General features: G+C 34.2%; 1 protein-coding gene across 2 annotated transcripts in view; it reads left to right on the top strand.

Moving 5' to 3' along the window:
- Window positions 1-15,023, top strand: part of LOC125682379 (RNA-binding protein 26-like) — a 34,095-nt gene that overhangs the window by 1,089 nt on the left and 17,983 nt on the right. Inside the window, exons 2-8 of one of the 2 annotated variants that reach the window (XM_048922910.2) lie at window positions 5,934-6,052; window positions 7,048-7,223; window positions 9,217-9,311; window positions 11,815-12,041; window positions 12,218-12,421; window positions 12,947-13,048; window positions 13,143-13,250. In XM_048922910.2, coding sequence (XP_048778867.1) covers window positions 5,934-6,052; window positions 7,048-7,223; window positions 9,217-9,311; window positions 11,815-12,041; window positions 12,218-12,421; window positions 12,947-13,048; window positions 13,143-13,250 — 1,031 coding nt within the window. Of the gene's footprint in view, window positions 1-5,933; window positions 6,053-7,047; window positions 7,224-9,216; window positions 9,312-10,625; window positions 10,674-11,814; window positions 12,042-12,217; window positions 12,422-12,946; window positions 13,049-13,142; window positions 13,251-15,023 lie in introns of those variants that run through there. The other variant, XM_056154710.1, reaches the window with a different exon arrangement.

The raw sequence follows: 15,023 nt of genomic DNA, 5'->3' as shown, positions 1-15,023 counted from the left end.
AACATTTAAATTGGCAAAAAAGTAAGTGTAAATATATCGTATATTTTTATTTTAAAATTCATCTATTCAGTCATATTACTGATTTTCTATTTAATGATTTGCTAAGAACTGTTACAATGATAATTATACTGTCTATCTTTAACAAATTGAGTGTTTGAATTACAAATTGGACATCAGGGTGTTGTATTTTTGGCATTCAAAATTGAAATATGAATATCTGTTGAAGCAACTAATGAGCAAAAAAATGGTGTCCATATGGATCACAAAATTTTCACTGGATGTATGTAGAAATTATCTCTATTCTTTTGTTGATTTTTTCATTTTTTCTTTTACATACATGTTCCTTTAGAGCCTTGCTTCATGGTCCATCCGAGCTTTGCTCGGTATGATTCATACAAAACCATGTATTTTCATAAATATTTCCTGAACTCGTTTCTTTATCTAGTTTGATTAAATAAAAAAAAAACTGGTCTCAGAAATATTCACGGTATTGTCTAATAATTTCATAATAATTCTATCATTATCTATTGCATTATATTATCTGAAAGCAGATATGAATTGATTGATTATTGTCTATATTGTAAGACTTTTATGATTATAGAAAATGACCTAGAATACATAAAAAATGATTTTTGTAAAAGAATTCTTACAATTTTTTGTAGTTTCTACAACTAAAGGAAATATTTTTGCTGTGGATGGGGAAATATTCATTTGTTGTCAAAGGGGGAAGGTACCCTTTACCACCATTAAAGAGAACCTTGATTAATCCCTGTAAATATTTGTTAAATTAAGTTAATATGCAGAATTTGCTTCACATGTTGGCCAGTGTGGTGTACTTGTTTTCTTAATACTTGGGGTACAGGAAACTAAAAATTCTAAGTTCAGCTTACAAAAGTATGTTGAAAGGATTAAACCGTAGAAAGTTTTGACAATGACAATTTGCATTATACAACCTAAGCTAGATCAAACATGGTGGTATTGAATTGGCTAAGTTGTGTTGAAGTCTGCAGCAGCTTGTCTTGCAAAAGTAAAATAATTACATGTACAGATTTCTGAGGCCAAAATAAAATGTATATGTTTCCTATTGTACTCCTCAAACAATTAGGTAAGGTAGGTAGGTAAAACATTTTATTCAAAATCTTAGTTTTTAATATGTTTTGAATACATTACAAATACTTTTCAAACATTGTGAAGATCCATAGTAGTCAAAATGTAAATCGGAAAAACTCAAACACGAAAAGAAAAAAATTCCAGTTTGAAAATTGCAGATTTTTATTTAATTGATATACATGTATACTGTCAATAAAATATTTAGGGTCAACAGCAAAAAAGTAGGTAGGTTCGGGAATCCGAAACATACATATATTTTATTTTGACCTTAAATGCAAAGCAAAAATTTTTTTTATTTAAATGAAAAGGGGGAGCAGGGCTTAATGTCTCCTTCACACGAATCTGGTAAAAATTGAAAGTTGACTTCTTCTTTTTTTTAAATTCTGATTGAAAATTCCTCAAAATATCAGTTCTCGAGCATGGTGTTGTTATTTAAAATCTGTAACACCTTGGGATTGAGGTGTCTAATGTAACAATAAATGATAATTAGATATACACAGATCTAAGAATTGCTGGGAAACATACGCTAATAAGACATTCTCATGGTCAGAACTTGGCTCATTTTGGAAAGAAAATATTTAATCTATTGAAACTATTTTAAATTTTGATCTCTACAACTAGGGGTGAAACGATACAGACCCTCTTGATTCGATTTGATTTTCGATACAGGGTTAGCAAAAAAGTGGTCAATATGAGTATTGACCGGTGGTCAAAGCTGGTTAAAATCGGTCAATACTGGTCGATTGAAAATTATTTGGTCATTATAGTCTGTGTTATTCATTTTAAATGTTTAAGTGACCATTATGGTAAATACTGTAATTTATAACATGCACTATCAGTTTATATTATACTTATAAGTCATAATATTAAATAATGTACAAATGACTCTGTTGAATTGGGGAAGATGTAAAAGTTTCTGTTCAAATTCCTTAGTTTAACAAGAACTATCTATGAGTATTGTTTCATCAATCTTTATTTTAACTGTTGAATAAACATTTGAGGGGGTGGGTTGGTGATGTTTTCATATCAATAACAGGAACACTGGTCATCTCTGGTCCCAGACTATGCTAATTAACTCCTGTCAACTCTGCTTCCTGTGCTCAGGTAATGTCCAGCTACCTTTTATTCTTAATCTGTCCAGGTACATGTATTAAGAGGTCTGTCTCCATTCATCAAGCTATGCTATAGAACTCTGACCCTCTGGTAGGTACTGAAGATATTTCGGTCAGTTTCAGCAAACCAAATATATTAAACTTATGAAATTACATTTGATTATCTAATGAAAAATATTAATCAACAATTGATCCATATAATGAAAAGATTTAATTTATCTTTATCTTTGCAAGAAATGTACAAAAATAAGAAAATGGACAGTTTAAATCACAGTTGACCGGTATTGACCACTTGGGGAGTATTGACTGGGACAGTTAAAACCACAGGTTAAAACTGGGGGCGGTTTTAACCGCCCAACCCTTATACTTTAGTCTCAATTCGATGATTTTCGATTCGATACAATAGCATGTACCAAATTCTTTATAATGCCAAGATTTTCTTATGTTTCGTTGTATTTATTGCTCTCTGCAAATAAGTTCTACATATGTAAAACCGTTTAACGTAGAGCAACACTCTTATCACTTGTCCTAAAGCCGAAATGTCGGCATACCCAGGATATATACATTGGGGGTGCATTTTTCAACTCGACTGCGTCCATTTTGATACAGCAAAGTTTACTCGTATGTTGATTGGGCAATTTTCAATTACATTGGCTAATCAGAAACTGTGTTATCAAGAGCAATGTGTGCTATGATTTTAGAACCGTATCGAACCGAAACAGACCCCAAATAAATCGAATTGAGACCACTACATCGCGATTCGGCTGCATCGCGATGCATCGTTTCACCCCTATCTACAACCATAGTTATTTTGCATGCACATTTTTTGTTTAATTTTATTTACAGACAGACTACCATAGTATGTATATCTTTAATAACATCCAACATAAAAATAAGAGCATATATGTACCTTTAAAGTAGACCTATACTCAGCCTACGTCACCATCAAATGTAAATGCAGAACCACGCTTCCGTTTTCCGAAATGTGATATTTTAACGATATCCATTTGATTTTTACATGGCGATACGACTGACGAGATATGAATATCCTATATCAATTCCTTCCTGGGTGTTCTTATCTTCTTGTCAGTCAAATTTTAAGTTGAGATTTTGTGGGTTTTAATTTTTAAAAAAGGGGGAGGGGTTGAGATGATTATAGCTTTAGAAAAAAATCGGTTGCAGAACAAACAACATTTTGGTGGACGAGGGTGAGTCAATTACATTGTACATGTCCGTGAGGCATTCAGTGTACATTGACTAGACCATCATTAAAAAAAAAATTGTTTGATGTACTCCGACCCACATTTTTCAAGTCAGGTAGGTCGGTATTTTTTTTTTTTAAAAATCAGATTTACAAATTTTCTTATGTTTTCATTAAACACATAATGCTGCCAGACAGAATAGACTTTAGAACAATCATTTTGTACAGTTGTATATAATACTCGTAAATCTTCCAATGTCTCATGAAATTTACTCGGGACGTTTTGCATTCGTCACGGATGAGGACCTCTACAGTTGTTAATAAATAAATTAACACCCCTTTTTATTACCACCAGTCGATTCCGACATTCATAATAGCAATCACTTGAACACTTTAATGTGATCCATGAATATCCAAGTGAATTGCATGATGACAGCAATTTACAATAAGTTTTAATATTACCCAATATAATTTTAATGCGGACTTCCCCGCATCGTTCAAGTTGTTGTGACGATCGTGTTCCATTCATGTGTCTCAGTTTAACAGCAAAGTAAAAGTGCCATTCACCTATTAAATCTTCATAACATTTAAATAATCCCATATCAAAATAATATGCGTGCCTTTTCAGAAATATAGACCATCAACTTAAACGCCCTATTCATGTATGTAAAAGTTTTACTATGATCCAAATGTTCAACATATGGAATTGCGGGCCATCAGAAAGTTGGGGGGGGGGGGGGGGGGGGGGGGAGGAGGTCAGACCAATTCAGATTTCCACGAGCATCATGATAATATTTCTATTGTGAGGATCCGGGTTAGAATAGGTTCCAAATTATCATCAACAAATACATGGTATGCTCGTGTATAAAAGAAAAGTTAACATTTCGCTGCTCCAGTGACCACAGATATCATATTTGTGTTCGCTGCTACAATGTTGCAGATATTAACGCAAGCTTCAAAGATCAGCTGCAAATAATTTGTTTTATTTCACCGACCGTCATGAATTTGTCATTTTTTTCTCATCCTCTCTCCTTTTTCAAAATTATTGGGGCGGCATCTATTAGTTCCTTATTGAGATTGCATCTACATAGACTGGCGTAAGTGGTGTACATGTACATACATCCAATTTATGTACATGTAAATTATTTCATGACCTGTAGAGATTCATATAAAACTTTGTCTCAGGATATAAGATATATCACACATTACACGTATGCATTAATCATATAAGCAAAATCATCAAAATTCAGTTTGTTACTTTTGTTTTACATTTACATTGTGCAAAGTCTTCTCTAGAATATTTTTTTTTTCAGATAAAATGTAAAATTTAATTGTAAACCACATGTATGTTATAATAGTTATAGTTTAGAATACATGTAGTTCAAATTATTATCCAAGGTTGTAAATATGCTCACACTTCACATGCCTTACGATGATATGATAATGTATAATTTTTCAAGATTTTAAGGGGGGGTGTACTTGTTGTAGAGCTGATAGCATCTAAAATGATACGTTAACATATGATTTTCTTACTCAAATCCTTATTTTAAGATAATAATCTGTAAATTAAAACCAATTAATTCAAGGTTTAGTCCATAAAAATTAGGGAAAAGACCAATATTGATGTCAAATATGGTATTCCTACAGTATTTCTTTTAACATGTTTGGGCTCACAAAGTGTACATTATGAAAATATTTATTCCAATTTATTAGAATAAATGATTGCATATCATTAAATAAAGGGTATATAGTCTATGTTGCTTATTACAGCCCATTTGTTTGGGGAAATAATAATTATTAAGAAAAATAAAGAAGGAGGAGTGCATTTTCCTTAATGTTGATGGGGTGCTTACTTTTAAGCAATAACAATGAAAATAGCATGTCAACATATATATTTTTTCAATGTCTATCTATTACTGGAATATATATTTATCTTGTAAAGGCACTTTTTTCATGATTGAGTCCATTTAAGGCAGAGTATAGATCTACCTTAATCACAAGATATACATTGTAAATAACTCTACATTTTATTTTTCTACCAACAATGCATTATTTTTTGTTCAATTACAAATTATTTTATGAAATAATTCTTAAAAGTTGCCAGAGAATATTTTATTTTGCACTAGCTAAGATGTAATTGTGATATTAAGAATTAATGTTGAAACCAGCTTGAACATTCTGACAAGAATGGGAGGGAAACATGTCTGATTAAAAAATAATGCTCATCATTCATAAGACATGTACAAAAGTTTTCAGTTTGCTGGAATTAACACCATTTACCTTATAAGGGAATCATTTCAAATTGGAAGGCAATACACATTTATTTGGATAGTAAAGTTTCATAAAGTTATAAACTATATTTTTGTGCTCTGTGATATATACAGGATTTACTTCCTATTGCTAAGTGTCTGAGGAACTACTTCTCTCTCTTCTGTAATTTATCATGTGTTATGGTATAATGCCTTGCAAATACACATATTAAGCACAATGGAATAATTGTTATTATGCAGAAGTGATGCTGATCCAGCCTCTCTTGCCAAATATGTTGTGGCCCTGGTGAAAAAGGATAAAGTTGACAAAGACTTGAAGGAAGTGTGCATGGATCAACTTGATGTATTTCTTCAAGCAAGTAAGTCCATAGTAATAAAATTTAATTGTTACATTACCATGAAGTTTTTAGTGTTATGGAGAAATACAATCATATACAGAGAAGTAGATATTGTGTGTAGATTGTTAAAGTGACCATTCACAGTCAATTTACCCATATCTGAATTGTTATAGCCAATTTTTGTATTCGAATTTTGTGCCAATATACATATCTGTGTGTTAGATCTTGGTTTCCTAAAACATTTTTATGAAATGAAATGGCTGAGGCATGTAGTGTGACCCTGTTGAGTCCTGTCATACTTTAGTTTTAATACATTTATTTGGTTCTGGTTGAATACTTGAACTTTAATATAAGATTTCAGATAATTCATAGTTTTATACATGGACATTTTTTAATTGAAATTTAGTATATGTTTAGGTCATGTGAATGTTTTTGGTCAGGTAAAAAAAATATTAGAGTTATGCCCCTTGGATTTTGAAAATTTCAATCAATTCAGTTTCCACTTATTATACCTATCATACATAGGCATTTTGAATTGAAATTTTGAAAAGAGATATATCATAAGAATATGCAGGCCAGGTTACTATGTGGTTTTGGTCAGATAATTTTTGGTAGGGTTGAACCACTTTCTCATCATCTGAGTCATACATAGATATTTTGAATTGCAATTTAGAATATAGATATATCATGTGCATCTGGTGCATCAAAATTGGTACCGTATAAGTTTTACATCATGCGAATATGCATGTCAAGTACTTGTATGGAGAAACTATGTTTTTGTTCCTTTCTCATTGCTCTATCCTTGTACTGAATTTATTATCAAGAATCAACCTAAAGTGTAGATGAAAGATCTTTTTTGAAAAAGTTTAAATGTGCTTTGTTTTAGTGGGGGGAGAAGGGAGGGGGGGGGGGGTGAGTTTGCACAAATCAAATAGAATTTCTACAATGAACCAATGCAATAACATTATTTCATTGTGGTTTCTGTTAAGATTGTAACTCATTTTTTGTTGTTGTAGAAACAAAGGATTTTGTTGATTCGTTGTTTGAAGCCTTAAACACAAAAGAATATCTAAAACATGCAGCACCAGACTCCTCTACAAAAGCACCACCTGTGCAGGAAGCAAAGTCCGAGGCAGCCCCTATTACTAAACCAGACAGCAGAAAAGATTCTTCTGATTCAAAGAAACCTAAGGTAATGTTTGATAAATGTATGGGTTGGGTCATAAAATGAAATCTATAGTGATGTTCATATCATGCATAGGTTAGCACATTCAGCGAAATATAAGGTAATGTTGTATGTCGTGTTAATAACCTTGGTAATCGATATTATTGATTCAGAAGACATGAATGAAGAGAAAATTCAGAAGACATGAATGAAGAGAAAATTGCAAAGTTCGAAGAAATATAAATTTTAAAAGATTTTGGTTTGAATTTTTGTTGTAATCACATCTGAGCAATTAATGATATTTGTGTTTGGTTCCTCTGAATCAAAACATATGATTAAATAGAAAATTTTAAACTCTTTGAGTATCCACTTTAATAAACAACATTTTTATAAAATAAATTTTATGTATTGACTGGCAAAGATGATACCTCTGTATGACAGAAGTAAATGTAGATTCCTTATTTATGGGGGTACCTACTACTGTGAAATAATTGATAGATGACAAATCATGAGAACTTAAATTCATGAGTTGACTGTTAATCAAGTGGGTTTTTTAGCTCACCTGAGCCGAAGACTCAAGTGAGCTTTTCTGATCACATTTTGTCCGGCATCCGTCTGTCTGTAAACTTTTCACATTTTCATCTTCTTCTCATGAACCACCGGGCCAATTTCAACCAAACTCGCCAAAAAGTATCCTTAGGTGTAGGGGATTCAAGTTTGTTCAAATGAAGGGCCATGTCCCTTTTAAAGGGGAGATAATCACAAAAATGTAAAAATAGGGTTGGGTCATTTAAAAATCTTCTTCTCAAGAACCACTGGGCCAGAAGAGCTGAAAGCTTCCTGACATATTGCAGATTCAAGTTTGTTCAAATCATGGCCCCCCGGTGGTAGGATGGGGCCACAAGGGGGGGGGGTCAAAGTTTTACATACAAATATATTGGGAAAAACTTTAAAAATCTTCTTCTCAAGAACCACTAAGCCAGAAAAGCTGAGATTTACATGAAAACTTTCTGACATAGTGCAGATTCAAGTTTGTTCAAATCATGCCCCCCGGGGATAGGATGGGGCCCCAAGGGGGGATCAAAGTTTTGCACACAAATATATAGGGAAAAACTTTTAAAATCTTCTTCTCAAGAACCACTAAGCCAGAAAAGCTGAGATTTACATGAAAGCTTCCTGACATAATGCAGATTCAAGTTTGTTCAAATCATGGGCCCCGGGGGTTGGATGGGGCCACAATAGGGGATCAAAATTTTACATACAAATATATAGGAAAAGTCTTCTTCTCAAGAACCACTGAGCCAGAAAAGCTGATTTTTACATGAAAACTTTCTGACATAGTGCAGATTCAAGTTTTTTCAAATCATGGCCCCCGGGGGTAGGATGTGGGGCCACAAGGAGGGGGGGGGGTCAAAGTTTTACATACAAATATAGGAAAAAGCTTTAAAAATCTTCTTCTCAAGAACCATTGGGCCAAAGAAGTTGACATTTACATGAAAGCTTTCTGACATAGTGTAGATTCAAGTTTGCAAAGGGTAGTTTGGGCCATAATAGGGACCAGGTTTTGCATGCAAATATATATGGAAAGTCTTCAGATATGGGCCAAGGTGACTCAGGTGAGCGATGTGGCCCATGGGCCTCTTGTTTTTGTTATTCTGAATCGGCAATATAAACATAAAAGCGATTAATTTCATTTTGCGAATGTCTTTTCTTGTTAAATTATGCACTGATAAATTCCCCACATATATTTAGGAATCTGTTGTATCACGTGATGTTAAACAACATTTCAAACAAAACAAGTGTTATGCATGAATTTCTATTTGTAATATCAATTTTATATACAAGCAATAAGTATTAATTGTTTTATGAAAGGGTGACATATGTTTCACTGTAGTTGAATAAAACTGTTCCTCTTTGCTCCGTTATTACTTAACCTTATCTATGAATTTCTTGGGCAGAAATTTCAATGAATCTTATTGTTATTTTATTTATTGGTTATGTTAATCACTTTCTGTTTCAGATACAGGTTACCAATGAGAAAGGTAGAGAGGTGAAAAGAGAGGAGAGGAAACATGGATCAAGGAGCCCCAGTCCCCGGGACAGAAGACGTGATAAGTAAATATAATGTATTACAAGTAGCCCCAGTCCCCGGGACAGAAGATGTGATAAGTATAATGTATTACAAGTAGCCCCAGTCCCCGGGACAGAAGACGTGATAAGTGTAATGTATTACAAGGAGCCCCAGTCCCCGGGACAGAAGACGTGATAAGTATAATGTATTACAAGGAGCCCCAGTCCCCGGGACAGAAGACGTGATAAGTATAATGTATTACAAGGAGCCCCAGTCCCCGGGACAGAAGACGTGATAAGTATAATGTATTACAAGGAGCCCCAGTCCCCGGGACAGAAGACGTGATAAGTATAATGTATTACAAGGAGCCCCAGTCCCCGGGACAGAAGACGTGATAAGTAAGTATAATGTATTACAAGGAGCCCCAGTCCCCGGGACAGAAGACGTGATAAGTATAATGTATTACAAGTAGCCCCAGTCCCCGGGACAGAAGACGTGATAAGTATAATGTATTACAAGGAGCCCCAGTCCCCGGGACAGAAGATGTGATAAGTATAATGTATTACAAGTAGCCCCAGTCCCCGGGACAGAAGACGTGATAAATATAATGTATTACAAGGAGCCCCAGTCCCCGGGACAGAAGACGTGATAACTATAATGTATTACAAGTAGCCCCAGTCCCCGGGACAGAAGACGTGATAAGTATAATGTATTACAAGGAGCCCCAGTCCCCGGGACAGAAGACGTGATAAATATAATGTATTACAAGGAGCCCCAGTCCCCGGGACAGAAGACGTGATAAGTATAATGTATTACAAGGAGCCCCAGTCCCCGGGACAGAAGACGTGATAAGTATAATGTATTACAAGGAGCCCCAGTCCCCGGGACAGAAGACGTGATAAGTAAGTATAATGTATTACAAGGAGCCCCAGTCCCCGGGACAGAAGACGTGGTAAGTATAATGTATTACAAGGAGCCCCAGTCCCCGGGACAGAAGACGTGATAAGTATAATGTATTACAAGGAGCCCCAGTCCCCGGGACAGAAGACGTGATAAGTATAATGTATTACAAGGAGCCCCAGTCCCCGGGACAGAAGATGTGATAAGTATAATGTATTACAAGTAGCCCCAGTCCCCGGGACAGAAGACGTGATAAGTATAATGTATTACAAGTAGCCCCAGTCCCCGGGACAGAAGATGTGATAAGTATAATGTATTACAAGGAGCCCCAGTCCCCAGGATTGAAGACGTGATAAATATAATGTATTACAAGTAGCCCCAGTCCCCGGGACAGAAGATGTGATAAGTATAATGTATTACAAGTAGCCCCAGTCCCCGGGACAGAAGACGTGATAAGTATAATGTATTACAAGTAGCCCCAGTCCCCGGGACAGAAGACGTGATAAGTAAGTCTATACAAAGTACATACCTAAGGAGCTTTGTAACCCTTACCATGAGAGATCTTATAGGATTTGTTATAGCTAAAATGAAATTAGTAATTAAGTTAGCGTGTATGGATTTCAACCCCTGGGGATGATTGTGAATGTAATAGCATGATGGTATGTGCTCGCATTTGCTACTGCATGTCTATGTGCTGATACATTTTAGACATAATTTTCTAAGTGTTTTGAGGTTCTTCCTTTGATCCATAAGGGAAGGTCCTCACTATATTTTGATAAACATTTATGAAGATTTTTGCATGAATCAGGATTTGTTTTCGTTGACACTGGGTGTTAATTTTCTGCTTATCGCAGGTGCTAACCTTGCACATTCTCAGAAAGTGGATGACTTTAAAATTGTATTGCAAATAGAAGATGTTAGATATTGTAATGGAACACATGTAAGTAAGGAAATCCAAACTTTACTGGAATGTGTGTCATTTTACAAAATTACCACACAAATTTGCATAAGTGTCACCCACAATGGATTTTTTGTTTATGTAAGTCAAAGACTGGGTGCATATTGGTTTAATATTACAATTATGTAGCACATACTGTACTTCTGCTCAAGTAAATTAAAATATAATATGCCTCAAGAATATGTTATTGATTCAACCAAAATATTTATCCAAAATGCTGGATTCTTGGAATTTTGTGATCATAAAATTTTGTGGATTTGTCAACCACTGCAATTTTATTGATACATATTTTCTAGGAAAGCTACTTTATGTTCTCATTATGGAAAAAAAGTTATACTCTCTTGATCACTTGATTTTTTGGACTGGCTCATTTTCATACTTGTGTGAAAATATATGAATAATCCTACCATTAATATATCTTCAATTTTCAAAAATAATGGATTGTGATTTAAAAAAAAAAAAAAAAATGAAGGAAAGTTATAAAGATTCATGTAACAATATTCACAGAAACAGGATTTTTATCATTTTACAAGCCTTAATTTGTACAATTACATCAAATTTTATGAATATACATGTACTATTCTTTATGTTTGCAATTTAATGAAAGCCAAAAATATGTATCTACATGTATCCATGCATCTACATTTCTCTGTTTTGTATATCATAGTTAACTGAATTATTGGTTGTAGTGATGACAGAAGAAGAAGACATGATGATAGAAGAATGTCAGATGAAAGGAGAAGTTATAGAAGGAGGTCACGTTCATACAGTCCAAGAAGTCCTCGCAGGATCCGTGGAAGGTCCAGAAGTCCAAGGGACAGAGGAAGGTCAAGGTCATGGAGTAGGTCACGTTCCAGATCCAGATCAAGACCGAGGTCGTGGAGCAAGTCAAGGTCACGATCAAGAGAAAGAAGAGGTAAATAGACTGAGAAATTATATTTCTATTTTGTGTAATAGTTTGAGTTATGCATGTAAAAGTAAGATTTTTGCTTTTGGAATTTGCTTCAGTTTTACAAATTTGCCATACAAATTCTACTGCTAATAATGTGACTACCAGCATTCACATGTTTTAAAAACAAACTTTTTGTTTAGTGTACAGCAAACAGCAGCCGGATAGCCGAGGTTCCACCCCAACATTAGATAATGGAAAGTATGACACACCATCGATCATTCCAACTGTAGGAAGTGCCATGTACTCTGCTCCCAGAGGAGAAGGAGGATACCCGTCTGAGTCTCAACCCAAGGGACTGCCAGCAATATCTGTTCCATCAAGACAGAGGTGTAAAGATTATGATGGTAAACATTTTTATACCCTTTGAAGAAAGGGTCAGAAATAGGATTTCCCCCTTTCCTTTGGTGTTGCATACAAACCATGTATTTGTGATTTAATCAGTCATTTCTGCACTTTCTTCTTCATCATGTTCATAGACTGGTATTAAATTGAAATTTTGTATGTTACACTATATAAGATGTAGACTGATCTTTATCTACTGTAGTTTTAGCAGAGTTATGGCCCATATATACAGTGTTTAATATTAACACCTCTATCAAGGCTTGTGACCAATAAATATTTGGTCAGATTGATAACGTATAAAAATACCATTTTTGTCACATATACATTTGGATCTTTTTACATGTACATGCAGATGAATCAACATGCAGCATTTCTGTACAATTTGAAGTGTATGCACATACATGTATATCTCAGTTATACATGTATGTTTAGAAGCTTATCTTCCACTGAAGTTTGATAAGTCATGAACAATTTCAGTTTTCATCATTTTCATAGAAAGTCTTTTTCATACTATGTTTTTATTACAGAGAAAGGGTTTTGTATGAGAGGTGACCTTTGCCCTTATGATCATGGGCTGGACCCAGTCATTGTAGAAGACGTCAGTATTCCTCCTCCACCTTATGTGCCAGGTAACAGAAGCATTTTTTGTCAAGCATCAAAAAAGTCCCAAAATTCCTCTACAGTAAGTACAGCCTAAGAGTGTTATTATCTTTCATTCTGTAGGACCACCGGCGATTCCTACCAATGGTGCCCCTAGAATGCCAGGACCAGGTTTTGTGGAAAGACCTCCACCTCCAGCTTTAGGACCCCTGCCTATCCCTCCACGTCCAGGTAAATTGCAATAATTTAAAAACCTTTGCTTTTCATGTTCTTTCTTTCAAGCTATCTAATAGAGCATCAAAAACTGTATGGTAGTATGTTGTACTTGCGTATACGGTAAAATATGATTATAAAATAAAATCACCTACATGTATAATGAATTCACTCTGTCAGCAAAGTGATTCTTTTTTTATCAAGGCCTCGCCATATGGCAGGTGTCCTATTCTTATCACTCTCTCTGTCCATCTGTCAGCACTTTCTAGGGCATGCAAGAACTTAAGTTTCCTTGGAAAACTTTTCGTAAATTTTACACATAACATTTAGATTAGGCAGAGGAAGACCCCTTTCGATTTTCAGATTTATCGGCTTTGTCTTTACAGAGTTACGGTACTTATTAATTCTTAGTAATAATAAGATAATAGCACTTTCTATTGCACACAATAACATGAGATTACTTGAGATTTTCATAGAATATAAAGGTAATGCTCAGATTTCTATCAGGGGTTTCCGTGGCCTATTTTTAACCAGACCCATTCCCAATCCAAAAATCACCGATACTTCCCCAGTTTTCGATCTTTTTTCCCAATCAAATGTCCTTAAAGGGACTGGTTCACGATTTTTGAACAAAATATTTTTTATGTAAAAGAATATAACTCATTTAACGTTGACAGCCAACATTTTGACCTTCTGAATGCAAAAATAAAAGCATATTTTAGCCTTAAATCTGTCTAATGTAAACAAAGACTCGAGTCTTTTCATGTATACAAACACACCAGTGAAATGTTAATTTTGTAATATAAAGCATCTAAATTTTGCATAGTCACAAATTTTACCTTTTAGATGACACATTTTACCTGAAGAATGCTTGAAATGTGAAAGATATAATAAACTTAGATCGATAACCATTTATTTTGAAAATTTCGTAAACAAAAACATACCGCACTCTTTGTTTACAAAACAAAAAATGAACTCTCTAAAATGAGCTTCTGTGATATTGTATAACCTTAATTTTTGTGTGAAATCTTTTAAACACAGTAGACAGTAGAAAAACAAAATTTTGGGGGAAATCGTGAATCCGTCCCTTTAAAATTCCATACATAGATGGTCAGAAATTGAATTAATTTCTTTTCTAGTAAAAGAATTGTAAAAAGCGATAGCCATTCCTTGGAACTGCCTAATGTTCCGGTGTTTGATTGTTAAAACATTTATGAAATTTTACTTGTGAAAGAAATATTATATTCATGTTCAACTCTATTAATCCATATTATTTCATATTAAATGCTTGTTTTTTAAATGATTAGGGCGTAACAAGGTCATAGATAATTCGCAAAGTACATGTAGTTCAAAATATGTTTACTTTGTTAATAAGTTTAATTGTACTATGTCACACAATTTCAAATATTTTTTTAAAATATTGAAAAAAAGACAGTTCAGAACACCACAAATGTGAGGAAATTCGTTTCAAGAAGCAGTTCTTATGCGAATAGCAGTAATAGTGAAACTGTTCAAATTTCCTCGATGAGTTGTAAAGCGATATCGGTAAAGCAGACAGAGCGGATCAAGAAATGTCATCCCAAGAAATTTCAGTCTCTCAGTAATAATGCTTGTTGAAATTAAAACATAGGCAAGTGAACACTTTCTATCGCATGCGATAACTGAAGTTTACTTGGATTAGGTAGAGGAAGACCCCGTTTGATTTTCAGATTTATCGTGGAACCCTTTCTGACATGTCAGTTTTTTAGTACTCCATAGTAAACGAAGAAAATAGAAATAATTGAATTTGAT

This window comes from Ostrea edulis, chromosome 2, assembly GCF_947568905.1.
Source record: "Ostrea edulis chromosome 2, xbOstEdul1.1, whole genome shotgun sequence".
NCBI lineage: Eukaryota > Metazoa > Mollusca > Bivalvia > Ostreida > Ostreidae > Ostrea > Ostrea edulis.
This window is presented reverse-complemented; position numbering and strand designations above follow the sequence as displayed.